The sequence below is a fragment of the Pan troglodytes genome, chromosome 18, assembly GCF_028858775.2.
Source record: "Pan troglodytes isolate AG18354 chromosome 18, NHGRI_mPanTro3-v2.0_pri, whole genome shotgun sequence".
NCBI lineage: Eukaryota > Metazoa > Chordata > Mammalia > Primates > Hominidae > Pan > Pan troglodytes.
In genome coordinates, this window is record NC_072416.2 from 4285968 (window position 1) to 4313830 (window position 27863).

At 47.9% G+C, this 27863-nt stretch overlaps 1 protein-coding gene across 24 annotated transcripts; it reads right to left on the minus strand.

The window, feature by feature from the left end:
• Positions 1–964: 964 nt before the first annotated feature.
• Positions 965–27418, minus strand: LOC112205920 (endogenous retrovirus group K member 7 Env polyprotein). 24 transcript variants are annotated; one of them, XM_054668666.2, is made up of 10 exons: positions 26987–27418; positions 26337–26523; positions 25250–25360; positions 16721–16849; positions 12998–13097; positions 12690–12834; positions 9620–9727; positions 8548–8608; positions 8403–8438; positions 965–8327 (listed from the first exon to the last, which is right to left on the minus strand). In XM_054668666.2, the coding sequence occupies exons 3-10, from the start codon at positions 25355–25357 to the stop codon at positions 5502–5504; spliced, it is 3513 nt and encodes a 1170-aa protein (XP_054524641.1). In that variant the 5' UTR covers positions 25358–25360; positions 26337–26523; positions 26987–27418; the 3' UTR covers positions 965–5501. The 24 variants fall into 24 exon arrangements, 22 of the variants coding, with proteins under 22 accessions (XP_054524641.1, XP_054524648.1, XP_054524649.1 ...); XM_054668673.2 differs by lacking the exon at positions 26987–27418 and having other exon boundaries at positions 965–5641; positions 6230–8327; positions 26337–26958; XM_054668674.2 differs by lacking the exon at positions 26987–27418 and having other exon boundaries at positions 965–5641; positions 7014–8327; positions 26337–26955.
• Between the last annotated feature and the right edge of the window lie 445 nt (positions 27419–27863).

The window sequence follows — 27863 nt, forward strand, 5'->3', positions numbered from 1 at the left end:
ACTGTGTCTATGTAGAAAGAAGTAGACATAGGAGACTCCATTTTGTTCTGTACTAAGAAAAATTCTTCTGCCTTGAGATTCTGTTAATCTATAACCTTACCCCCAACCCCGTGCTCTCTGAAATGTGTGCTGTGTCAACTCAGAGTTAAATGGATTAAGGGCGGTGCAAGATGTGCTTTGTTAAACAAATGCTTGAATGCAGCATGCTCCTTAAGAGTCAACACCAGTCCCTAATCTCAAGTACCCAGGGACACAAAAACTGCGGAAGGCCGCAGGGACCTCTGCCTAGGAAAGCCAGGTATTGTCCAAGGTTTCTCCCCATGTGATAGTCTGAAATATGGCCTCGTGGGAAGGGAAAGACCTGACCGTCCCCCAGCCTGACACCCGTAAAGGGTCTGTGCTGAGGAGGATTAGTAAAAGAGGAAGGAATGCCTCTTGCAGTTGAGACAAGAGGAAGGCATCTGTCTCCTGCCTGTCCCTGGGCAATGGAATGTCTCGGTATAAAACCCGATTGTATGCTCCATCTACTGAGATAGGTAAAAACCGCCTTAGGGCCGGAGGTGGGACCTGCGGGCAGCAATACTGCTTTGTAAAGCATTGAGATGTTTATGTGTATGCATATCTAAAAGCACAGTACTTAATCCTTTACATTGTCTATGATGCAAAGACCTTTGTTCACGTGTTTGTCTGCTGACCCTCTCCCCACAATTGTCTTGTGACCCTGACACGTCCCCCTCTTTGAGAAACACCCACGAATGATCAATAAATACTAAGGGAACTCAGAGGCTGGCGGGATCCTCCATAGGGGATCCTCCATACGGGATCCTCCATATGCTGAACGCTGGTTCCCCGGGTCCCCTTATTTCTTTCTCTATACTTTGTCTCTGTGTCTTTTTCTTTCCTAAGTCTCTCGTTCCACCTTACGAGAAACACCCACAGGTGTGTAGGGGCAACCCACCCCTACATCTGGCGCCCAACGTGGGGCTAAGGGATCTATTCTATTTATTTGCGCTGACTGAATTTTTTCTTCCACTAATTTAATTTCTTTTGTTGCCTCTGGGGTTAACATTCTTTTACTATTTAAGTCTGAGTCTCCTCTTAAGATAGAGAACAAATTTGACATGGCATAAGTAGGAATGCCTAGAGTTGGCCGAATCCAATTAATATCTCCCAGCAATTTTTGAAAATCATTTAGTGTTTTTAATGTGTCTTTTCTTATTTCTATTTTTTGTGGCTTAATTTTTCTATTTTCCATCTGCATCCCTAAATACTGAAAAGGAGTAGAGGTTTGGATCTTATCAGATGCTATTGCCAGTCCTGCGTTGGCAACCTCTGCTTGCAGAAATGTATAACAGTCAATTAATTTATCTCTCGTTTCTGCAGCACATAAAATATCATCAATATAATGAATAATATAACAGTCTGAAAACTTGTCTCTAACTGGTTGAAGAGCTCGACCTACAAAAGTCTGACAAATAGTTGGACTATTAAGCATTCCCTGAGGTAGCACTTTCCACTGAAACCTGGTGGCTGGTTCTTTATTATTTATGGCTGCTATAGTAAAGGCAAATTTTTCGCAATCCTGCTCTGCCAGAGGGATGGTAAAAAAGCAGTCCTTTAGATCAATTATAATTAAAGGCCAGTCTTTTGGGATCATGGCCGGAGAGGGCAACCCGGGTTGGAGAGGCCCCATGGGTTGAATTACTGCGTTTACGGCCCTTAAGTCAGTTAACATACGCCATTTGCCTGATTTCTTCTGAATTACAAACACAGGAGAATTCCAAGGCGAGAATGAAGGCTCAATATGACCCTTTTCTAACTGTTCATTTGCTAATAAATGTAAAGCCTCCAGTTTTTGTTTTGGTAGTGGCCACTGATTTACCCACACCGGTTTTTCTGTTTTCCAAGTTAATGGTATGGGTTTAGGAGGCTCTACAGTGGCCGCCCCTAAAAAGGATACCCTATTCCTTCTCTTTCTTGATTTATTTTAGCCTCAACTGGAACTTTAATGCCATCTTCATTTTTTCCTAGTCCCTTTCCTGGTATATATCCCATCTTGGTCATGATTTTTTGACTCGTGCGGCTATATAATGGAGCGGGCATGGTGATTTCCACACCCCATTGTTGTAATAAATCTCGACCCCACAGATTAAGAGGAATTGAAGTAATCATTGGCTGAACAGTACTTTCTTGATTATCTGGCCCTAAGCAATGTAAAATCTCAGTACTTTGATACACTTCTGAGGCTGTGCCTATGCCGACAAGTCCTGTAACAGCCTTTTGTTTAGGCCAATTTTTTGGCCACTGATTTAAAGCAATGATAGAGACATCTGCTCCAGTGTCTACCAACCCTTCAAACTGTTTTCCTTGAATAATGGCCTTACACACAGGTCTGTTCTCTGAGACCTGACTTGCCCAATAAGCAGCCTTTTTTGTCGGATCAGTGCTTCCAAACCCTCCTATTCTTTTTATTTCACTATTCCCACCCTTAATATATGGCAGGAGTAATAATTGAGCAATCCTGTCTCCTGGACTGGCACTCCAAGGAATTGAAGAGCTAATAACCAATTGAATTTCACCTTTATAGTCTGTATCAACCACACTAGTATGAATTTGAACTCCTTTTAGATTTAGACTTGATCTTCCCAAGATTAGTCCTACAGTCCCCTCAGGCAGGGGGCCATATACCCCTGTGGGGATTTTTTGTGGGGGCTCTCCTGGAAGCAGAGAGACTGCTTGTATAGTACATAAATCTACTGCTGCACTGCCACTTGTGGCGGGGGACAATTGTTGTATTGTGGTAACTGGCTTATTCCTTGAAACACTTGGGGCAGTGGGGGTTGTTGTCCCTGAAAACCCTGAGGAACAAATGGCTGAATTGGGAATGCCCCAGTTTGTTGTGGGGCCTGAGGCTGGCCTCTTTGCTCATTTCCCGACAGTGGTTGCCCATTTTTATCAAATTTAGAACGACATTGACTAGCCCAATGTTTTCCTTTTTTACATCTTGGACATAAGTCAGGTGGCTCTCTACCTGTTGTGGTAGTAGCTTGAATAGTTATATTCTGTTTATTTAAGACTGGGCAATTCTTTTTTAAGTGACCAATTTGACCACAATTATAACATTTTCCTCCAAATGTTCTAACTTGTCCTCCTAAAACAACTCCTGTTATTGCTTGAGCCATAAGCATAGCTTTATGCATAGCTCCTCCGATTCCATCACAGGCTTTTACATATTCTGAGATTACATCTGATCCTTCAGGAACCTTTCTTTTAATGGCTTAATGGCTGATTGACACTCAGGATTGGCGTTTTCATATGCCATCAACTCCACTATGACCTTACGGGCTTTTTCATCGGCAATTGACTTTTGAGCAACATCTTGGAGCCTTGCCACAAAATCAGGGTAGGGCTCTTTTGAGTCTTGTCTTATTGTATTAAATGAGGGGCAGGCGCTTCCTGGGTCTTGGATTTTTTCCCAGGCTCTAAGGCAGATAGCTCTAACTTGCTCAATGGCCTCATTTTGCATTAATGCTTGTTGACTAATAGTGCTCCAATTTTGACCTGTTCCTAATAGTTGATCTGCATCTATGTTAACTGGAGGATTGGCAGCCCTATTTCTTCGGACCTGTTCTTGTACCCCATCAATCCACCAAGTCTTAAATTGTAAAAATTGAGAGGGTGAGAGAGACGATTTTGCCAGAATCTCCCAATCATAAGGAATGAGTCTATGTCCATGAGCAATGGAATCTAATAATGTCCTCATATAAGGGGAGTTGGGTCCATACTGTTTTACTCCCTCTTTCATATCTTTTAGCATTTTTATCGAAACAGACTTGTATCTGGCCTCAACTGTGAGAGGCTCTCCCTCTTGGGCTCCTTCTCCAGGTGGCATCAGTTCTAACGTTACTGGGAATTGCCACGCCTCAGTATCTCCTTCCTTTCTTGATTTATCAATAATTTCATGTAATTCACTACCCTGTCTACTAGGTGGTGCCGTAGGATTAAGTCTCCTAGTGGGCGGCTGAGGGTATGGCGCCCTGCCCTGTGGTGCTGGGGGCATTCCTGGATATCCATACTGACTTTCTGGGGGTGGCCGATAATGAAGTTCAGCCGGCGGCCAGTATTGATAAGCTACTGGCGATTGGGTCTTATTTTCTTTAACCTGCGTTTGAGGTTGTAATGTTACAGGCACCTGACCTGCTGGAAGAGGACTTGTGCCTCGTGGTTTAGACTCTGATGGCCCCACTAATTCTGGACCTTTTCCTTCTAATTTTAACGTTTCAGGATATATCACCTCCTGTAATTGATTATAGTCAACATTTTGCATTGACTGAGCCATTACCGGCTCTGCTACATATTCGCAATGTAAACTTTCCATTTCTTTCTGGGATTTTTTCCTTGTCTTTTCATTACAATCTATTAAACAGCTTCCAGGGGCATCAGAAACTGAAACGCTATCTTCTTCTGTTTGAAATGGTTCTAAAGCTCCTTTAATAATGGCCCAATCATTCCATACTGTAAGTGGAATGATATTACCCTTCCTACCTGCTTGTTTTAGTTCCTTACCAATTCTTTTCCAATCTTTTAGATCTAAAGTTCCTTGTTCTGGAAACCATGGGCAAAATTGTTCTATTATTTGAAATAGCTTGATTAGATTTTTTGTAGATACTTTAACTCCCCCTCTTTTTAAAAGAATTTTAATGAAGCTGAGATAAGAGGCATATTTACTTTTAATTTTACTTTTAGTTTGCCCCATTATCACCCTAGCTTCTTCCGAGCGCACAAGCTTACCGTAAGGCTGACTGTAGACGTACTCGGGATCTCTCGTCGACTTGTCCTCAATGACCACGCTCAAGCATACCTTCACCCTAGAGAAAAGCCTCCACGTTGGGCACCAGATGTACACATAAACATCTCAATGCTTTACAAAGCAGTATTGCTGCCCGCAGGTCCCACCTCCGGCCCTAAGGCGGTTTTTCCCTATCTCAGTAGATGGAGCATACAATCGGGTTTTATACCGAGACATTCCATTGCCCAGGGACAGGCAGGAGACAGATGCCTTCCTCTTGTCTCAACTGCAAGAGGCATTCCTTCCTCTTTTACTAATCCTCCTCAGCACAGACCCTTTACGGGTGTCAGGCTGGGGGACGGTCAGGTCTTTCCCTTCCCACGAGGCCATATTTCAGACTATCACATGGGGAGAAACCTTGGACAATACCTGGCTTTCCTAGGCAGAGGTCCCTGCGGCCTTCCGCAGTTTTTGTGTCCCTGGGTACTTGAGATTAGGGACTGGTGATGACTCTTAAGGAGCATGCTGCATTCAAGCATTTGTTTAACAAAGCACATCTTGCACCGCCCTTAATCCATTTAACTCTGAGTTGACACAGCACACATTTCAGAGAGCACGGGGTTGGGGGTAAGGTTATAGATTAACAGAATCTCAAGGCAGAAGAATTTTTCTTAGTACAGAACAAAATGGAGTCTCCTATGTCTACTTCTTTCTACATAGACACAGTAACAATCTGATCTCTCTTGCTTTTCCCCACATTTCCCCCTTTTCTTTTCAACAAAACCGCCATCGTCATCATGGCCCGTTCTCGATGGTCGCTGTCTCTTCGGAGCTGTTGGGTACACCTGCAGACTAACAACAGACAAAACAGGCACACAAGGATTAATATGAGATTTATAATCGTAGTACTTCCAATGGTCTTAACCCAAGTGACAGGGTTAAGATTTGCGAGGCCATCAGCAACTCCTGCAATTGCTTCAGTTCCTGGCACCAAATTTAAATGGGCTTTCGATGCTTCGAAAATTTGTTCTTTTAATTTGGAAATGTCTAAAGTGAGATTATCTTCTCTTCCCTGTAGATGGCGTCTAACCATGTCCCAGTGATGCTCAGACTCATTATAAATTTGGGGTGTAATACAAAAATCTGATGTATTCCAGTCACACTGTAACTGGAAACGATGTTCTAAGCTCATGAGTCTGTCTCCCATCCAAATGACAGTTTCTCTAAGATCATTAATTTGATTTGCCAATTTTTGATCAATACTAGATTGTGAATTCCACAATCTTGTAGAATTTTTTTGCCAATCATTAACAAAGTTTACTGACTGAACAGAAGAGTGCAATGCAACTCCTGCTACAGCAGCCGTAGCTGTGACTGCAATTAATCCCATAATCACTGCAATTAAAGTAAAAATGAATCTTTTGGATCTATTTAAAACACCTTTTAATACTTCAGTCAAAATATGGATGGATGGCGAGGCCTCCCACGGTCGGTCCATGGACACAGGGATCCACACGCCCTCTCTTGCTCTCACCAGCAGAATACGGTGTTGCCAATTAAAAGTTGAGTCAACGCAAGTAAGCAATCTACAATTTTCACAGGTTATAGTCTGGGAGTCTGGTTTAATAACTATATTTCCTACAACTAGCATATAAGGGGGCTTTACGCAACTTTGTAAAGGAACTGTTAGACTGGAATTTAGGTCGATAGTATAAAATGGCTTACGATCTCTTGTTTCTAAAGTTTGATTTCCAGACCAAATTCTAATGTGGTGTGAGGCCACAGTAAGCCTCCATAATTCTGGATGTTCAGGACCAGAAACAGGACTTATTATTTTTGGTCTTGGGGTAGAGATTCCTTTTTCTCCCCATTCCCAAGGGTAGAAAGACTGCAATTTTTTATGCTTATGTTTGTCTAAACTTTCTGTTAAGTCGCTATCAACAGCTGGACTCACTTGTGCACTTGGACACGACTGAGTTTGTCCTGAGCAATTGTGGTAGAATTGACCTCGAGGTGCCCAATCTATAATAGTTCCGAATTCATTGTTTTGCAATATCACCGCACTATTGGCCACACATTCTTCCCAAACTAAAACTTCTGTATTTTTTGATTCTTTGGGAATTTCCTTGGGGCAAGGTTTCCCTTTAGGTCTAAATTTTAATGATCTTTGATAAGAAAAGTCTTGTAAATAATTTACCTGTGGCCTGAGTGACATCCCGCTTACCATGTGATAAGTGAATCTACTGATGGGACTGACAGTAGGTACTTCTATCAACCAATTTTGGACTGCAGGCATTAAACATCCTGGTGCTCTCCCTAGGCAAATAGGAGGATAACGATACCCAATGGAAATATTTATCATCATCCCTTCTTCCTCAGGTTTGGCAGGGCAGCGATCATCTATGGGGCCAGGTACCCATACACTATCATTAATATATACTTCTATAGGATTATCCATCCATGTGACTGCCTGAATTAAGGGCGGGAAAGGCACATAGGCCCAGTAGGTATAGTTAGCTGCAGCTGCTCCTGCAGGCATAGGGAGACTTACCACCATTGATACAATCATCAAGGCTGCAAGCAGCATACTCTCTGGGGTTTGTGTCACCTTTGTGTTCTCTAGATATTTTGTAGCTAACTGCGTCAGCTTCTTTAGTTGTGCCCAAGTCGGTGGCTCTGCCTTCTTGGTGGATGGCAACTTCATTGTTCTTCTGACATCACCATTTTGTTCATCTTGTGAGTCAACGGTGCTCGATTGCGGTGTCTCCGCAGAGGTGCTTTTCTTTGCATCTCCAGTGGGTTCATTGTAGAACTTCAAATGTCTAGTGGGTATCCAAACAGGAAGCTGATTTTCTCCTGGTGAAACACAAGCAAAACCTCTCCCCCACGTTATCACCTTCCCTATTTCCCATGTCTTACTTTTATTATCTTTCCACCAAATTAGTTTTCCTTCATGTGGGCTGTTCTTTTTACCAGTAAGATGTTGTTCTGCAGAAGTAGTAGTCTGATTTCTATAAATGTTTAAAAAATTTAAAGTATAGAGTGCTAGATAAAGTTGCATCTGAGGAGTGGTACACTCCTTACTGTCTCCCCCTTCTTTTTGTTTAACTAATTGAGTTTTGAGTGTTCTATTAGTTCTTTCAACTATGGCCTGTCCTTGGGAATTATAAGGAATTCCTGTTGTATGTGAAATTTTCCACTGACTTAAGAACTTTTGGAAAGCTTTACTACAATATCCTGGTCCATTGTCAGTTTTGATTTTTTCTGGAACTCCCATTACAGCAAAATAAGACAATAAATGTTTTTTAACATGGGAAGTACTTTCTCCTGTTTGGCAAGTTGCCCATATGAAATGTGAATAAGTATCAACTGTTACATGAACATATGATAATCTTCCAAATGAAGGAACATGCGTGACATCCATTTGCCATAATGCATTAGGTTTTTGCACAACACGGTTACCAACAGGGATGGGACTGTGATGCTTGTAGGCAGCCTTCCTCTCTGCCATCTCCCTCTGCAGGGCTTGAGCACAGAGCTGTAGGGAGAAAAATGTATCCATGTCCTGACCTGGCAGACTATGTCCAAAAGCAAGGAAAACAAGCAAACTTACCCAGTTGCAAAGAGGCTTTCTTGCAGAAGGGGGGATCTGAAAAAGCCAACACATGAGAAATTGAGTGTTGAGAGAGTCTAAGGGCCGTGGCATCATCTGCATCAGCACTGAACTATCCTGCAGCTGCGGGGAGGAAGCTCCTTACTTTGCATTTGTAGTAGTCCTCTGCCCGCCGCCGCAACGCTTGTGCACGTTGAAACATTTTCCTATGGATTACAATCACTTTCATCAGATAAAGCACCACTTTCAGGATGATTTTAAATAATCTGCCATGTTTCTGTTATCCTCACAACTGTACCCTTACACAATCTATCTCTACCTAGAAAACGTATTTCAGATGGCTATAAGAGTACAGTCTGGGCCGGTCACGGTGGCTGACGCCTGTAATCCCAGCACTCTGGGAGGGCGAGGCGGATGGATCACGAGGTCAGGAGATTGAGACCATCCTGGCTAATACGGTGAAACCCCGTCTCTACTAAAAATACAAAAAATTAGCCGGGCATGGTGGCAGGCACCTGTAATCCCAGCTACTCGGGAGGCTGAGGCAGGGGAATCACTTGAACCTGGGAGGCGGAGGTTGCAGTGAGCCAAGATCACGTCATTGCACTCCAGCCTGGGTGACACAGCGAGACTCCATCTCAGAAAAACAAAAACAAAAACCAAAAAACCGTACAGTCTGATCCAAACTGTTGCTATATTGATTCCTCCTCTTGCTTACTGCCTGCTGACTTCTGAGATGATAGCTTCCTTCCCCATTCTCAGTATATCCCTAATTCATCCTTCATTGAGCATCTTTTATCGTAAAGCTGTATTCTCTTTGTATTAATATCCTTACCGTGTTTCACAGGGCAGAAACAGCTGGGCTTATAAACAGGCATAGTCCTTTTGAAGGATGTGGTTGATCCTACAACAACACACTTTCCTAAGGATGACAACAACTCACCCCACCCCTAGAATGGCTGGTATGAACCGAGTTTCCACACAGTCTAGCTGGCAATGGGGTCAGGAGACGTTTTGCTGCTTCACATCTTTTGGTCACTGGTAAATATTAAGGTACTTTGTTTTCTGTTTTGTGAACTCTCTCTCTCTCTCACGATATGTCTTCTGACCATTTGTTTCTATTTATGCATTTACTGGGTCTAAACATTGTACAAAGGTTAAAAACAACACTCCAATGGGCGTTTCCCAAGAGGGTGGGGTTCAGTTTCTGAACTCACTTGTAGGTGTGTATTTCTTTCATATCCAATTTCCCATTTTCCTCTGCCTCTGATAGCTGCCTCTCCTTTTCTGCATGCTCACGTTCTTTGATGCTTAGTTTCCTCAGACTAGAAGGGAGAGAAATGCACACACATGATCCACCAGCCTGTGTGGGATTCCCTCTGCCCTTCTGGCATCTGAAGGCTGTGATTCAAAGATCCCCCCCTGCGACCTTCCCATAAATGAACCAACTGATTCTCACAACTGAAGGAAGAATGGACACCTCCCATTGAGGGACAAAAAAAAAAAAAAAAAATCACACTCTGGCCTGCTGGCAAGTCACCTGTCATTTCCAGCTCATCTTCATAGTTCCATAGTTAGTCCTATTCTTTAGTAAATATAAAGACTATTAAAAGCTTCTATGAGGTGCACTATGTGTGTCTCTGGGGTCAGTCTTGTGCTTGACACAGCAAAAGCTCATTTTAGTTCAGTGTGAAAAACCAGACCTCACCAATTCATCACAACTAACTCCATCGGAAGCAGAGGATTGCTCCTCATCTGACTCCTCCTGTGTGAGACCTGATTCTCAGTCAGAGGCTGATGCCGGAACTGAGACCATCAGCCATAGAGAGATCCTTCCAGAATATGGTGTCATTAACCCCGCAGTTCACTACTGCACTTTGCCATGATTCAGGACTGGAACTCTTGTCATCGACTTTAAAGATCCTGAAAAGGCAATCTGAATGCTGGGTGCATCTATTGAATTAGAAATGATCGGAATGGCTCCTAAGTCAGGGTGTTATGTCCTGAAAATAGGTGACAAGGGCAAACCATCCACCCTGGTGTTGACTGACTTTAACAAGGTTCAGTTCACAGAGATTGAGGGCCGAAAAAGGAAACGGCCTAAAAAGGGTAAGTTTGCTGTGTTGCCCTCACACCACTTGATTCATGGTCCTGATCCTAAGGATCTCACCTGATACTTGGTTTTATAGGAAGGATGTGTAAAACTCCCAGAACGCTACGAAACAGGGACGAAAACACTTCAAAGAGAAAGTTAATGAACTTGTTTCTGACCACAGGGCATCCTTCAGCACATGCTGTCTGGAGTGGCCTCCAACAAGGAGTGTGTGGTGAGGTGCTGAGAATGCAATGGGAGCAGGGTCCTGTCCCCACGCTAAAGAAGCTCACAGTTTAATGCAAATGAGAAGCCAGTGAGGACATCACTACTCCTGCTGTGCACTTGGGAACTAGAAACACAAAACCTGACTCTGGAGGGAAGCTAAGGAAGCATTCTACTCTTGAGTTGACATAAGTGCATCTGAAGCTTCTGATCTCCGATGAGAACAATGGGGGACACCAAACAGAATACAAAACCCATGATTGAATACATCAAATTGCTAACATGGCAGTAAACAGACATGAGGTGAAGACGGAGAAGAAGGAAACCCAGGACGAAAGTCAGCCTCGCATTTGGAACCCATTTCCCTGAGTTTCATTGCTGAATTCCAGAAGGAACTACCGAGATGCAAAGAAGCAGAGCAGCTTTTGCACACATGCGTGGGGTTAGATGGAAAACAAGTGGATTGAGGGTCTGCCAATGAAAGCGACCCATACTGAAGTCCACTGGCTCTGGTTGAGACCCAGAAGGGTCATGCATCAGAATAGAGGTGGACAGGAAATACCCTGGCCTTTGTAGGGACTGAGCCTGCACCGACGACCTCAATTGCAGCCTGTATGGAGGACCCCTGACCATCCCCCAGAAGTAGACTCCCATCTCTTCTGCAGCAAGATAACATGCTACTAGGCCTCAATTCATTGCTAAATATTTTTTAACAAGTATCTCACATTTAACAAAAAAAGATCAGTCATATGGCAGCAAAATACAATGTAATATGACCAAAACATGAAAGACTGTGAAAATGAATCTGGAGGTGACCCAAGCATTGAATTCAACAATCCAGGCTGGGTGCGGTGGCTCACACTGGGAGGCTGAGGTAGGCAGATCACCTGAGGTCAGGAGTTCAAGACTAGCCTGGCCAACATGGTGAACCCCTGTCTCTACTAAAAATACAAAAATTGGGCTGGGCACCGTGGCTCACGCCTGTAATCCCAGCACATTGGGAGGCCGAGGTGTGCGGATCATGACGTCAGGAGTTCTAGACCAGCTTGGCCAATATGGTGAAACCCCGCCTCTACTAAAAATACAAAAATTATCCGGGCATGGTGGCATATGCCTGTAGTCCCAGCTACTCAAGAGGCTGAGGGATAAGAATTGTTTGAACCTGGGAGGCGGAGGTTGCAGTGAGCCAAGATCATGCCACTGCACTCTAGCCTGGGTGACAGAGTGAGACTCTGTCTCAAAAAAAAAAAAAAAAAAAAAAAAATGGCCGAATGTGGCAGCACACACCTGTAATCCAAGCTACTCGGGAAGCTGAGGCAGAGTTGCTTCAAACTGGGAGGCAGAGGTTGCAGTGAGCCAAGATTGCACCACAGCACTCCAGCCTGGGCGACAGAGCGAGACTCTATCTCAAAATTAAAAAAAAAAAAAAAAAGGCTGGGTGTGGTGGCTCACGCCTCTAATCCCAGCACTTTGGGAGGCTGGGGCGGGTGGATTACCTGAGGTCAGAAGTTCGAGACCAGCCTGGACAACATGGTGAAACCCCATCTCTAGTAAAAATACAGAAATTAGCTGGGCGTGGTGATGGGCACCTGTAATCCCAGCTACTTGGGAGGCTGAGGCAGGAGAATTGCTTGAACCCAAAAGGCAGTGAGCTGAGATTGTGCCATTGCACTACAGCCCGGGCAACAAGAGCAAAGCTCCATCTCAGGAAAAAAAAAAAAAGAGAGAGAGAAAGGAAAACCAATGCCAGTACTAGCATCTCCTCTTCCCCCCAAAAAATTACAAACAAGAATGTAGGAAGGGAAAGGAATTATACATCTTAAACTAATGAAGCAGAAAGGACAAACTCAATTTTGAACCCACTGAATTTGCCACAAATATTGTAGAAAATATTCTCAAGGACTTTACAGTGGTCTACTTTGATTGGCACATGGTTCATACAACAGTATTTGTGTCAAGGCACATCTTACTGTTCTTTGGCGGTCTTCCTCTTTCCATTGATTTTGTCATGACGGTTGACTTTTGTTGTCACCTTCATCTTATGGATTTTAGCTCGAACTTTGGTTTCCACCTGTCTCCATAAAGTAAAGATGGCTTCCAGGACAATTTTAATTCCTGGAAAGGAAGAAACTCTTTTCTTTGTGTGCATACAAATGGACCTCAGCCCTTGGTGAGAGTGAGGAGAGGAGAAGGTGAGAAACCTGAGGGCAAGAAGCTGTTCTTTCCCTTTCCAGGGCAAACTCATTTCCACACTATGGGGACTCCAACAGAGCCATACCTTCCTGTCTACGGCCGTTGGACCTCCTGGCTCTCTGCTGTACATCCGTGGATCCATCATGTCCATTTTGAGACGGGAAGATAGTCTTCAGGAAAGACACCTAGGAAATAATAATATAAGAATGACGGCTGGGCACGGTGGCTCATGCGTATAATCCCAGTACTTTGGGAGGCCGAGGCAGGTGGATCACGGGGTCAGGAGTTCAAGACCAGCCTGGCCAAGATGGTGAAACCCCATCTCTACTAAAAATACAAACATTAGCCGGGCATGGCAGCGGGCGCCTGTAATCCGAGCTACTCGGGAGGCTGAGGCAGAGAACCGTTTGAAGCTGGGAGGCGGAGGTTGCAGTGAGCCGAGATCACACCACTGCACTCCAGCCTGAGCGACAGAATGAGACTCTGTCACACACACACACACAAACACACACACACACACACAAGAATGACATGAGGCTGGCACGGTGGCTCACTCCTGTAATCCCAGCACTTTGGGAGGCCGAGGCAGGCGGATCACCTGAGGTCGGGAGTTTGAGACCAGCCTCACCAACATGGAGAAACGCTGTCTCTGCTAAAAATACAAAATTAGCCAGGCATGGTGGTGCATGCCTGTAATCCCAGCTAGTCGGGAGGCTGAGGCAGGAGAATCACTTGAACCCAGCAGGAAAATGTTGTGGTGAGCTGAGATTGTGCCACTGCACTCCAACCTGGGCAACAAAATTGAAACTCTGTCTCAAAAAAAAAAAAAAAAAAAATAGGCCAGGTGCGGTAGCTCATGCCTGTAATCCCAGCACTTTGGGAGGCCGAGGCGGGTGAATCACAAGGTCAAGAGATGGAGACCATCCTGGGCAACATGGTGAAACCCCGTCTCTACTAAAAATACAAAAATTAGCTGAGCATGGTGATGCACGCCTGTAGTCCCAGCTACTCGGGAGGCTGAGGCAGGAGAACTGCTTGAACCCAGGAGGCAGAGGTTGCAGTGAGCCAAGATCCCACCACTGCACTCCAGCCTAGTGACAGAGTGAGACTCCGTCTCAAAAAAAAATGACATGAATATACTTCACACAACTGAACTGCACACTTCAACACGGTTAGATGGTAATTATCATCTTGTAAGTATTTTACCACAGGTTAACATGTTTCACAACTTGAAAAGGAAGTAATTACCTTCAGCTCTCTGAGTTCTAGAATTTGTAACATTTCACCCCCTGCTCCTTCCTGATCTGCACTGGAGCATCTTCCTTCTGTCCCTGCTCTACTCAGAGTTCACTTTCCCTTCCCTCACATCAGCTTCGTTGAGGCTGGTTTGAACTTAACGCAAAACATTCTCACTAATGACTGAATTCCCACCAAGATTTCCATATTATCACAGTATGCTTTTAATCTTCGAAGATATTAAATATTTGTTCTCATCATAGCTAAAATGCAATGCAAATCCCATCTCAGATGTGGGTCAGATACCTATGAATCTCCTGAGGTAGTCATTGAAATGACTTTTTTCTTGAGACGGAGTGTCACTCAACCATGCTGAAGTGCAGTGGCACTACCTTGGCTCACGGCAACCTCCACCTCCCAGATTCAAGCGATTCTTGTGCCTCGGCCTCCCAAGTAGCTGGGATTACAGGTGCCTGCTACCATGCCTGGCTAATTTTTGTCTTTTTAGTAGAGATGGGGTTTCATCATGTTGGCCCATCTGGTCTTGAACTCCTGACCTCAAGTGATCCACCTGCCTCAGCCTCCCAAAGTGCTGGGATTACAGGCATGAGCCACCACACCTGGCCTGAAATAATATCTTTCAAATTCTTTGTAGAATTTGTTTTTTCCTGATTTCTGCACATGGGATAAAAAAAAAAAAAAATCATGTACTAGGATTTCGAGAGAAGCAATGGGTAATCTAAAAAGATGAAAAGAGCAACCACGTCAATCCCACAGCTACTGCTAGATTTCATAGGAAAGGTAGCTGGTCCAGTTTGGAGCTAGGAGAAATGTCAAACACATGAAGAAATGAGAAGCAAAGAAATGCCATCACACATGAATGCTTCATGGCAACCATGATGTCCCTGCTTAGGAGGTAATGGTATAGATGACTAGATGACAAGGACAAAGATGAGAGGTGCGAAGTTGTCCAAGTCCAACAGCTCAACTGAACTTTCCTAAATGGAATTGTTAAAAAGTGGTAAATTTAAAAACTTCCCCTGGCTCACGTGGTGGCTCACGCTTGTAATCCCAGCACTTTGGGAGGCTGAGGCGGGTGGATCATTTGAGGTCGTGTTTTGAGACTAGCCTGGCCAACATGGTAAAACCCCGACTCTACTAAAAATACAAAAATTAGCTGGGCATGGTGGTGGGCACCTGTAATCCCAGCTACTTGAGAGGCTGAGGCAGGGGAATCACTTGAAGCCAGGAGGTGGAGGTTGCAGTGAGCCGAGATCACACCATTATACTCCAGCCTGGGCAACAGAGGGAGACTCGTCTTGGGGGTGAGAAAAGAAAAAAAAAAAAAAAAAAAAAAAAAAAAGCTTCCTCCAATTTATACCGAAAATTCTCTGTTCAGGACTAAGTGGCATAGAGAATGTTAAATGTGCCTGGATATCTTCATAACTCATATATTTTCTGTTTTCTACATATCTTGAAAGGCAGTGCCAAATGACGTGTAATTATCTAGGTGGTAAAACTGAAACATACTTCCTCTTCCCTTGAATATAAAAAAGCCTTGTGGTATTAGTACTTTTATCTTGGATCATTGTTCAGAAGGAGGTTCAGCCCCCAGATGACCACATTTTTTACTGTCATGAATGGCAAGACAAAATGTAGAGCTCAACTTACCCAAAGGAAAAAAGGCTCAAAAGACAAATTATGGCACAACTTAGCAGCCAAATTCTTACCAAGTACAGACTTTTGACATACTGATCTCTCTCCAGTTGCAAGTGGGAACATGCACTTTGAATGATGTCATTCAAAATTACCCTGCCCAGACACACTTTTCATTGATTCTCTTGGAGGGCAGTTCTAAGAGATTCTCTGGGGCTTTCTCTGCATCATGAGACACAGTGCAGTTCTGCCCTTCACCTTCCGGCAGTTTGTCACCTCGTCCCTATGACCTCAGAGGAACTTTGTCTCAGGCCAATTGTTTGTTTCTTGGGCTCTTTTATTTCCCCTAAAAATCATTTGCTGCCCCTCTAAATGGCCTACATCTCCATCTATCTCCCTCTCCCCTCAGAAGAGGGCGCTCTTTAAGCATCAACCATCCAGCCCTTCTAGCAGTCTCATTTTTCAGCTGGTTCCCATGTTTATGCCTGTTCTATGTTTTTCTTTTCCTGTTAAGCTGTCTGTTGTCAGCTCATTTCTGCAGTGAATCTTCAGAGAGGAGATTGGAAGCTTTCCTTCCACCCATACGATAGAACTACAAAGCAGAAGAGTTTAGAAAGACTTTCCTATTTAAGTGACAAAACCTCATACTCCATCTGTGACAAATAGCACAAAGGTTAAAAAAACTTATTTTTGACCAAAAGCTCTGTTGACATTCTATTAAACAAACACCGACCTATTTAATTTTCATAATGTAAATGGCAGGTATTTTCATAATTCTTATGCTAATAAATCATTTCCCTGATTTTTGGGGTAAAACCACATATTCATAATGAAGTCCAGAAACGTGAATTGTTTCATATAATTTATTCTTATTTGTGATTACAAGTATACCTCTACAGAAAGTTAGTATACTCACAGAAAGGTAACTTGTGCAGAGGGAGATGACAAATTTATAACTTCTCAGAAACACAGTAATGATAAGTAACCAAGGACTTCCACCAAAGTCAGTCCCACGATGACGAAGGTCAGCCAGAGTATTGATAACCTGGAATAATAATAGTTGAAATAATGAAACGGTCAATGACACTGACAATATTTCACTCAGAAAGAATCATCCTTAGAAACCGTCAACCTCCTCCAAAAGGTAACCACATCCCTCAGATATCACCGTGGGATTCCACTGCTACAAAAAAGAACAGAAGTTAGAAGTCACATGTTTTTCAGATGGCTGGTAGTGTTTTTAGGCATTGCAAATGTGGGGTGTTGTCTTTCTTGGTATAAAGCAGGGATATCCAATCTGTTGACTTCCCTGCCTATATTAAAAGAAGCAAAGTTGTCTTGAGCCACACATAACATACACTAACACTAACAATAGCTGATGATCTAAAAAAAAAACTTTTTTTTTTTTTTTTTTTTTTTTTTGAGACAGAGTTCCGCTCCACTCAGTCGCCCAGGCTGGAGTGCAGTGGTGCAATCTCGGCTCACTGCAACCTCCAGCTCCTGGGCTCAAGCCATTCTCCTCCCTCAGCCTCCCGAGCAGCTGAGATTACAGGTCTCTGCCACCATGCCCGACTAATTTTTGTATTTTTAGTAGAGATGAGGTTTCACCATGTTGGCCAGTCTGGCCTTGAACTCCCGACAGGCGATCTGCCTGCCTCGGCCTCCCAAAGTGCTGGGATTACAGGTGTGAGCCACCGTGCCCGGCCATTTTTTTTTTTGTTTTTGTTTTTGTTTTTGTTTTTGTTTGTTGTTTGTTTTTGAGATGGGGTCTCACTCTGTCACCCAGGCTGGAGTGCAGTGGTGTGCTCTCGGCTCACTGCAACCTCTGCCTCTCAGGTTCAAGTGATTCTCCTGCCTCAGCCTCCTGAGTAGCTGGGAGTACAGGTGCCTGACAGTGCACTCAGCAAATTTTTGTATTTTTTGTGGAGATGGGGTTTTGCCATGTTGGCCAGGGTGGTCTCGAACTCCTGACCTCAGGTAATCTGCCCACCTCAGACTCCCAAAGTGCTGGGATTACAGGCATGAGCCACTGTACCTGGCCAAAATCTCCTAATGTTTTAAGAAAGTTTACAAATTTGTGTTGAACTGCATTCAAAACTGTCCTGGGCCACATGCAGCCCGTCACTCATGGCTAAGACAAGCTAAGTAGAAAGTAATTATCTTATCTTTTCTTTTCTTTTTGTTTGGAGACAAAGTCTTGCTCTGTCACCCAGGCTAGATTGCAGTGGCATGATCTCAGCTCACTGCAACCTCCGCCTCCCGGGTTCAAGCGATTCTCCTGCCTCAGCTACTGAGTAACTGGGATTACAGGCGCCTGCCACCACGCTCGGCTAATTTTTGTATTTTTAGTAGAAACAGGGTTTCACCATCTTGGCCAGGCTGGTCTCCAACTCCTGACCTCATGATCCACCTGCCTCGGCCTCCCAAAGTGCTGGGAATACAGGTGTGAGCCACTGCACCTGGCCAGTAGTTATCTTTTCTTTAGTTATTTACTTGTTTTTTAAATTGATGTATAACATTGGATGCATTTATTATATATCACATGGTAAAAGAATCCCTCTAAATAATACTTCTCTCTTGGGTTATATGAATCTTTGTCATTTAAAGCTCAGCATAAGTAAAAAAAAAAAAAAAAAAAATACAATGAAGAGATTACTTCATTCACAAATAAGAATCCAATTTTAGTGCTTAAAAATTAACAAGGTGGGCTGGGCATGGTGGCTCACGCCTGCAATCCCAGCACTTTGGGAAGCCGAGGTGGGTGGACCGCGAGATCAGGAGATTGAGACCATCCTAGCTAACACGGTGAAACCCATCTCTACTAAAAATACAAAAAATTAGCAGGGCATGGTGGCACGCACCTATAGTTCCAGCTACTTGGGAGGCTGAGGCAGAAGAATCACTTGAACCCGGGAGACAGAGGTTGCAGTGAGCCAAGATCGCACCACTGCACTTCAGCCTGGGTGACAGAGCGAGACTCTGTCTCAAAAAAAAAAAAAAAAAAAAAAAAAAAAAAATTACCAAGGTGGAGATCATGAAAATGGCATGAATAGTGTGGGATTTCTCTAAGATTGTTGACATTAATTCCATTAGACTCTTATGTGAGTGAAGATGAAGACTTCCCCTGAGTAAGTTCAGACAGCTTCTGATAACATTTCTACATCGATTCCTCAGGATTTAACTATATATTCTTGAAAACATCTCAATTTTCAATGTTTCTTTCAAGATGGTGAATTAAACAGAGATAGCCCTTCAACAGGTTGAACTCAGCATATGCTCAGTCTGAAATGGAAATGATGGAGTTAGAGAACCATACAACAATGGTAATGATTTCAGAAACATGGTGTTGAGCAGAATAAAGCAGACACAAAAGAGTACCTATGGCATGGCATGCATCTGTATACGCGAAATTCCAGAATAAGCAAGCTAACCTATGATAAGAAAGAGACTGGCTGGGAAGAGTGAGAGTTCACTTTCTGGGGTGACATAATAGTGTAGATCTTGGCTGGGCACGGTGGTTCACGCCTGTAATCCCAACGCTTTGGGAGGCCGAGGCGGGCGGATCACCTGAGGTCGGGAGTTCAAAACCAGCCTGACCCACATGGAGAAACCCTATCTCTACTAAAAATACAAAATTAGCTGGGAGTGGTGGCACATGTCTGTAATCCCAGCCACTCGGGAGGCTGAGGCAGGAGAATCGCTCGAATCTGGGAAGCAGAGGTTGCGGTGAGCTGATATTGCCCCATTGCACTCCAGCTTGGGCAACAAGGAAGAAACTGTCTCAAAAAAATAAATAAATAAATAAAATAATGTAGATCTTGAAAGGGGGTTGGTTTATGCTGGCGTATGTACTTTCCAAAGTTACTAAACTTACACTTAAGGTTATATATTTTGGCCAGGCGCGGTGGTTCATGCCTGTAATCCCAGCACTGGGAGGCCGAGGCAGGCGGATCACGAGGTCAAGAGATGGAGACTATCCTGGCGAACATGGTGAAACCCAGTCTCTACTAAAAATACAAAAATTAGCCAGGCGTTGTAATCTGAGCTACTCAGGAGGCTGAGGCAGGACAATTGCTTGAACCCCAGAAGTGGAGGTTGCAGTGAGCCGAGATCTTGCCACTGCACTCCAGCCTGGGTGACAGAGTGAGACTGTCTTAAAAAAAAAAAAAAAAAAGTCATCAAACCAGATGACACAAATCAAATGACATTTCACTTTGTTTTGGTCCGTTTTGTTTGTTAGAGACAAGAGTGCAGCGGGGCCATCCTGGCTCACTGCACCGTCCAGCTCCTGGGCCCAAGCGATCCTCTCACCTCAGCCTCTCCAGTAACTGGGATAACAGGTACGCACCACCAGGCCCGACTAATCTTTTTTGGAATTTTTTGTAGAGATGGGGTTTCGCTATGATGCCCTGGCTAGCCTTCAACTCCTGGACTCAAGTGATCTGCCCACCTCGGCCCCCTAAAGTGCTGGGATTACAGGCCTGAGCTGTGTCATTTCATGCCGCGTGACACAGCCCAGTAAAAAGGAATAAACCCCGCGGGTCCAGCGTCTACTCACACAGGTGGACTGATGGCTGATAAATCCCAGCAGGAGCCAAAAGAGGAGCCGAAAGAGCAGCCACAGCACCTGTCCACTCACACAGGTGGACTGATGGCTGATAAATGCCAGCAGGAGCCAAAAGAGGAGCCAAAAGAGCAGCCACCGCACCCGCATGTCCTGGTCCTTTCAGGCGCCCTGAGGCGGCCAGGACGGAGGTGGAGGTGGCTTAGGGCAGGGGGGAGGGAAGGGGATGGGGACCGGGCCGGATCTGAGTTGGGGAGGGGGAGGGGAGGGGGAGGGGAGGGGGAGGGGAAGGGGAGGGGAAGGGGGGAAGTAAGGGAAGGGAAAGGAGGAGAAGGGGGCTGTTGGGCACCTGGAGGAGGTGGAGGAGGAGGAGGAGAAGAAGAAAGGGGTCTGGGAAAGGATCCGGTTCAAATTAAGTTCCCAAGCGCTGGTGGAAGGTTTAGCTACAGGTCACGGAGAAGATCAGGGAAGCAACAGGACACGCGGGGCAAGGGAGCGTGAGGCTTAGGAGCAATTAGAGGGAGACAAAAAGGTTCTGCTATCCACCAAACCTTCTTCGGTCTGGGCCCTCCCTTAGCAACCCTGGGGCTTTATACTCCCTCTCCACCAATCCCTGATGACCCCGGTGGTGCCTCACAATGGACATTCCAAGTAGCGCCCGCATCACTCCAATGACCCCTCCCCCATCTCAGTCCCCCACACTCCTCGCAAGGACAGGTCCTCTCTGGAACCTTCACAAACCTGATTTCTGGTCCTCCCCAACCAGCTCCCTGTCCCTGCTTCTGGGCGCTCCTTCCTTCCTGAGCTCCCAGGGTTCCTCAAGGTCACTTTTGGCGACAAAACATAAAAAACAAATGATGGCAGGATGGCAGGAAGAACCTCATACCCAAGCAGAGTGCCAGGTTTTACAGCCTCCGCTCAGCCATTCATATCCTAAGCAACAAAGCATCAGCAGGATACGGAAGGTCCCGATAGTAAACCATCTCCATCACATCCATGTAGCCATCCGTCCATCAACCTGTATCTCAGGAACAAATGTAGATACATTCATTTTAAGCATGCATGGTACATTTACAAAAATTAACCTGACTTATTTTGTTCCAGCAAATCTCAATATATTTGAGAGCAATCAAATCACACAGCATGTTTCTGATCATATAACTGTGCTAGAAGTCAATGATTAAAAGCTAATTCAAAATTATTATTTGCTTGGAAATTCAAAGTGCCCTTATAAGACACAAACATAAGAAAGAATCCAAAATGAAACAAGATTGCCTTTCAACTCAATGATAAGATCATAACATGGCAATAAAATGTCTCCCTCCGGCCTGGGAATTCCTCTTTGTGGCACAAGGTTGTGTGATCTCAAATCACCCCTAACCCACCTAGACATTTTAACATCCGAAACCGAGTGATGATGTCCTTATCTATATCATCTTACTGCCTGTGTGTGTGGACTTTAAATTCTGAACTCAAATGAGGGGGAGAAAACCAAGTTGACTTTCATGATTGATCTCTCAGGGATGTCCAAGGAATCTGTGCATTTCAAGAAACAAAGTTCATCAGCTTCTCTCCTAAGGTATTTGCCCACAATACCCAGAGGGCTTGGCAGCATCATGTGTGATGGGTGGGGAGCTCCAAGCAGGTGGGCAGGACCCAGGGGCCTGGTGACCAGGACAGACCCCCACTGTCCATCACCTTTCCTGGCCCTGTCCTCAGCTAAACTTCCCACAGGCCTTCTGCCCGATCACACAGAGTGTGCCCAAACTCACTCAGGCCTCTGGCAGCTGAAAACCACTGCTTTAAATCCCTTTACCATTTACTATGACATAAGGTTACTGTTAACAGGAAATATTCTATTGATGCTACAAATGGAAAGCCAATGCCTTTACCATAAATAGAAAAACAACCCTAAGAAACAAGCAAAACAAAAACAAAACAGGGGCTGGGGTGTGGTGGCTCACGCCTGTAATCCCAGCACTTTGGGAGGCCGAGGTGGGCGGATCACAAGGTCAGGAGTTCCAGACCAGCCTGGCCAATATGGTGAAACCCTGTCTCTAATAAAATACAAAAATTAGCCGGGTGTGGTGGTGGGCGCCTGTAGTCCCACCTACTTGGGAGGCTGAGGCAGGAGAATAGTTTGAACCCGGGAGGCAGAGTCTGCCGTGAGCCGAGATTGCACCACTGCACTCCAGCCTAGGCGACAGAGCGAGACTCTGTCTCAAAAACAGCAACAACTACAAACAAACAAAAAACAGGGTTAACAAAACTATGGAATTCAATTCTATTTATATGCTGCAGCCATGTTCCAGCCCTAGATTTGGCTGGGCATGGTGGCTCACGCCTGTAATCCCAGCACTTTGGGAGGCTGAGGCAGGCGGATCACGAGGTTAGGAGTTCGAGACCAGCCTGACCAACATGGTGAAACCCCGTCTCTACTAAAAATACAAAAATTAGCCAGGCATGGTGGCACACGCCTGTAATCCCAGCTACTCAGGAGGCTGAGGCAGGACAATCCCTTGAACCCGGGAGGCGGAGGTTGCAGTGAGCCGAGATCGTACCATTGCACTCCAGCCTGGGTGACAGAATGGAATGAGACTCTGTCTCAAAAAAAAAAAAAAAAAAAAAAAAAAAGCCCTAGATTTCGGTTGTGTTGGTTGTAAAAGGAGAGACCCAGTAAGTGGGGGTTGAAGTCAGATTAGACCAAAAGTGAATAGCAGAGAGTACTATAATGTCCATGAAGGGTTGCTAGAGTCACCGTGATCATAGCCCAAGCAGAGACAGGGAAAGGAAGATGTGAGCAGAGTTTGGGGTCTCAAACAATGGAGGTTATTCGTGCAGCCCAGGAAAGGCTCCCCAAAGCCAGGATCAACCTCCCTTGCAGGCGGTCCCTCATGGAGGCATGGCCAGGCACCTTAGATTTGAGACCAGCTATGTTGCTGCTGACCAGCTGTGTGACCCTGGGCTGGTTTCCTTCCATACAATGGGAGTGCCAATGGCTGCATGCATGCAAAGACCGTCTGAGGATAGGAGGAAGCAATCTGCTGAGCACCCGTGTACCTGAGTGTCATCACCTCCCAAGGGCATCCTTCGTTCCAGAGCTGGCACCTTGGAAGGCCCTTGGTCACTGAAGGCAGTGATGATGGTAACAGCAGTAAATCATCATTTATGGCTGATGAGGGAAGGCCAGGGGTAGGGCTCCTAGGTCCTTGGATAAGAATGAGGGTCTGGGCACTCCTGGGGACAGCTGAGTGGTAGGACTCCTGGGTCCCCAGGGGGCAGGTCCATCTTCAGTGGCATTGGGCCTAGGCTGGGATGCTGAGTTATCCACTTTGTTCTGAAACAGACAGAACCAGCCAGCTCTGGCATGGGCCCAGCCCAGCCTCTGGCCCCACTAGCTTCACTGCCTTCCTGTCCCCTGAGACCTCCCAGCTCCCAGGTCCAGCCCAGCCCCTGCAGGCTTCCCTGAAGCCAATTTGACCTCACCCACACCTGCAAGTGCAGGCCTCTCCCCGCAGCCTCTGCACTATTCCTGCTTAGAGCCTCTTACGCTGACTTATTTGAACTCATGACCCCACCAGGCCTCTTACTGACACTGCCTCGGTTTCCTCATCTGCACATGGGTGCAGGAACTAACGAGCTGCAACGCCTCAGCCTCCCCAGTAGCTCTTTTTGCTAACTTGAAAGACTCAGGATGGCTTGAACCCAGAAGTTGGAGGTTGCAGTCCACCATGATCACCACTGCACTCCAGCCAGGGCGACAGAGTGAGACCCTGCTTCAAAAGAATAAAAAATTAAAGCCACTCCTTGCTGGGATTGTCAGGGCTGGGCCTGGGCCTGTCTGACCCAAGGCAGTAACCGCAGATCCCAGAACTGCCTGGCAGCGTCCCCAGCCGGGCCCTCCCAGTTAACGAGTAGACGTAAGGCAGGGAGTGGTCTAGCCCCAGTCCCATCTGTTGGGGTGGGGGCGGGGAGCTTCAGCCGCAGTCTGAGGCTCTGGGCAGCTGGAACCTGTGCCACCTCCCTCAGCCTGAGCTCCTGCTGTCAGAGTGCTTCTGGGTCTCCCGGGAACCAGGCAGGGCCATCTGCTGGGCTGGGGAGGACACCGCCTTCCCTGGCACCCTGAACGAGAGTGCGAACCAAATGGCCTCACCTCTTACCACCTGCCCGAGAGCCAAGAGGGAGGTGGGGAAGTGGGGACCAGACAGGACTGGCCTGCCCCCCTCGGGCACTTCAGGCGTCACTCCATCCCAGAGGACTTGAGGGGACTTGGAACCCCCGAGACGGGGTAGAGAACAGCTCCCCAGACTGGAGGGAGCCCCTTTTCCTGTCCCTGGAACAGCCCTTCCTCCATCCTCCCTCTAACTGGCTCTAATTAAAGGGTGAGAAAAATGCAAATTTAAGATTTGCTGAGGACAAGCCGGCACCTCAGCACGAGGAATTCCAGCTGGTGGGGGTGGGGGTGGGCGCTCCTCACCCAAGAGCAGGGTCCTCTCTCCTAGGCAAGCCCTGGAAACCCTCGCTCAGGCTCTGCAGGGAGCACGTGCTTCTAGGGCCCAGTAAGGCCTCTGTACCGAGGCAGCACTGCTGGCCCCAAGTGGACGTGGCCCTTGACTTCCTCTGACCCACCACCCTGTAGGCAACAGTGTCCGCCTCCCCCAAGGCACAGGATATGGTCCCTGGGTAATGCCAGCCCCTGGCATAGGGCAACTAACTATGCTTGTCGGGTGCAGCCACCAGCCCAGGTGTTGGAAGGTCGAGGCAGGCAGCTTCTGGGGTCCAGGCCTCGAGCCTGTCGGTACCACGGGGATCACAGAGAACTTGCTGCTCAGGGGTACCGGCAGGACTCTGATGTGGGGCCAGGCCAGGGCCTCCACTCACCCGGAAGTCAATGCCTACGGTGGAGATGAAGGTCCCCGCCAGGAAAGCACCGTCCTTGAATCGCACCAGCAGACAGGTCTTCCCCACGCCCGAGTCCCCCACCAGCATGACCTAGGACAAGCAGGAGGGTTGGGGGGAGTCTGGTCTGCCCTGAGCTGGCCTGGTCAGAAGGGGGCTGCAGGTGAGGAGTGGAGGGAGGCAGCCCAGGCCTGCAGGCTCAGCGGGGCCAGGGACCCCGATGGGCTGGACACCCAGCGTCTGCCTCTGAAAGGCTGGGGCTGCTCTGTCCTTCTGCACGGTGGCCGTCTCAGCGGGGAGTGAGGGCAGCCACCTGCATCCCGGACCCTCCCTAACGTCCATACCCCCACACGGTGGACAGCATCTGGGAGGGGAGCAGGTGGGGTGGCAGCTGGGTACCTCCTAAGAGACTTGGGGAGGCCTCTGCCGGGGGCTTCTCCACATCCCAGTAGGGACATGACCCCAGCAAGGCTCAAGAGGAATTTGCCCCATTAGGATCAGATCTCGATCTGAAGAGGGACCTGGGCCAAGTCTGAGGTTGGGGGGAGGTGCAAGTGGGCAGCAGTCAGGCCTTCTCCCCGAAACCTGTGCTACCAAACCCAAAGATGGTCCTCCCAGCCCCCTGCCAAGTCCACACAGCCTCTGCCTTGGTCTGGAGTCCCAGGGTTCCCCATCCATCTGGCAAACCTCTTCCCCCCAGCAAAAAAAAAAAAAAGGCCCACAGCCGCAGCCGCTGGGTTGAGGGAGGGCAGCATACGGGAAATGGTGAGACCCCGGGCGGGGGCCAGGGCACTGGGGCGCGGGACGCAGGCACTGATGGTCGCGGGACCCCTTGTGCCACCATGCCGCCTGGGGGGTGGGGGACAGGCCCTGCCAGCTGTTGGATACCCCAGACCTGGGATGGACAGCTGTGTGTGCACGATGCACCGTGCAAGCCCCACGGGGTTCCTCCCGCGTGGGCTCCGCGCCCTGGGGCCGCAGGCCCTGCACCCCCTGTCCGACCCCCAACCCTTGGCTCAGGCCGGGCGCCACCTGCTGCACTGGCCTGGGGGGCGGGTGCCTGGCTCACCTTGAAGGCGACGTCGTAGAAGTCGACACCGCCGCCAAGCGAGGGCCGGCCGGGCTGCAAGGGCCCGTTGGGCGGCGCGTCGGGGCCGGAAAGCGCAGTCCCGGAGCGCGCCGGTCGGGCCCCGTTGGCGGTGGGCAGCGTGGAGGCAGCGGGGGTGCTGGCCCCTTTGCTCTTGGGGGTCTTCTTCCTGGACATGGCGGGCGGGCGCTCAGTGTGCTCCCGCTGCAGCCGCCGTGCCCTGGGCCGTCCCGCACCCCGCGCCAGCCGAGCCCGACCCGGACCCGAACCCTTCCCCTGGCGGCGGCGGCGGCGGCGGCATCATCATCATCATCATCCCGGGCGCCCCGCTCGCGCCCCGCCCCCGCCGCTCCACGGGCGCGCAGCCACTCAGGCCCGGCCTCCCGCCGCCGCCGCCAATGCCGTGCGTGGGGCGGGGACATGCAAATACACCCCCGCTCGGCGGGGCTGGGGGGTCAGGAGGTCCGGGCCCCGTCCCGCCCCCGATCACCACCCCTGCCCGGGGCTGCCTTGGGGCCAGGAGCCAGCTGTGGGGTGGCAGGCCTGGGCCAGGAGTCACCCCGGGATCCTGAATCCCCTCTGCTGGCTGCACACCACCCCAGCTCGGTGTCCCCCAAACTGGACCGCCAGACCTGGGAGGAAGGGGTGTCCTGAGATGTGGGTGCTGGGGCAGAGGGCCCGCATGGACGGGCACCGCGGGCTTCTGTCTCCTTAGCCCCAGATGCCTAGCGCTTGGCCCGGTGCCCTTCACTGCTCCATCCCCTCCAGGGTAGGCGGGTCCAGGAAGCTCCAGCCCTGGCTTGGCAAACACACCAGGCTGCTGGGGCAGGCGCCCTGGGCTCAGGTGACAGCTGGTCACCGGGAGGACACAGCGGGCACGGCGATCTCCCCCACAGCTTCTGCCTGCTGTGCACGCCTGGGGATCTGCGGGAAGGAGGAAGTCGCTGTGGCAGCCAGCCCCCGGCCCCCTGAGGGTCCCCTCCCACGGGACTCTGCCCTCAGGGTCTGAAAGGTGGAAAGCAGAGGCCCCTGCCCAGGCTGTGTGGCTGGCCCCTTGTCCTTCCCCTCCAGGTTCGGACCTTCAGGTGGCCAGGGCCGATTCTCCAAATCCTAAACTGGTCCCTGGCAGACCCACCTCCCCAACCTGGGCTGCACTGGAGCTCTGTCACCCCCTCTCACAGAGAAGATGGGACTGCAGTGGTCAGAGCTGGGGCACAGTGGTCCAGAGGGGTGGTGTCCTTGGCATGCGGGGGCTTCTTGGTGTTTCTTTGGGAGCTGGAGAGATGACCCGGCTGTCCCCAGAGACCTGACAGCTGTCACCAGGACCTTGGGCCCTTCAGAGACCTGAGCCCTCCCAGCTGGCAGTGCCCAGAGTCCAAACAATTGGCTGCCTCTCGGGTCAGAGGCCTGAGAAAACACAGATGGAGGGGCACTGCCCAGCAGAGTGATTCCTCGAGAGGGCCTGGCAGAGGCCGTGGAAGCCTGCCCTACAGCAAGCACTGTTGTGTG

Bases quoted from the DNA above. Each gene is read 5' to 3' on its own strand.
- LOC112205920 (XM_054668663.2), bottom strand. From the start codon at position 26,531: ATGTCCAGGAAGAAGACCCCCAAGAGCAAAGGGGCCAGCACCCCCGCT. The intron at 8,439-8,547 runs GTAAGGAGCTTC...TGGCTTTTTCAG, and splicing joins AGGACTACTACAAATGCAAA to ATCCCCCCTTCTGCAAGAAA. The intron at 8,328-8,402 runs GTAAGTTTGCTT...TTCTCCCTACAG, and splicing joins GAAAGCCTCTTTGCAACTGG to CTCTGTGCTCAAGCCCTGCA.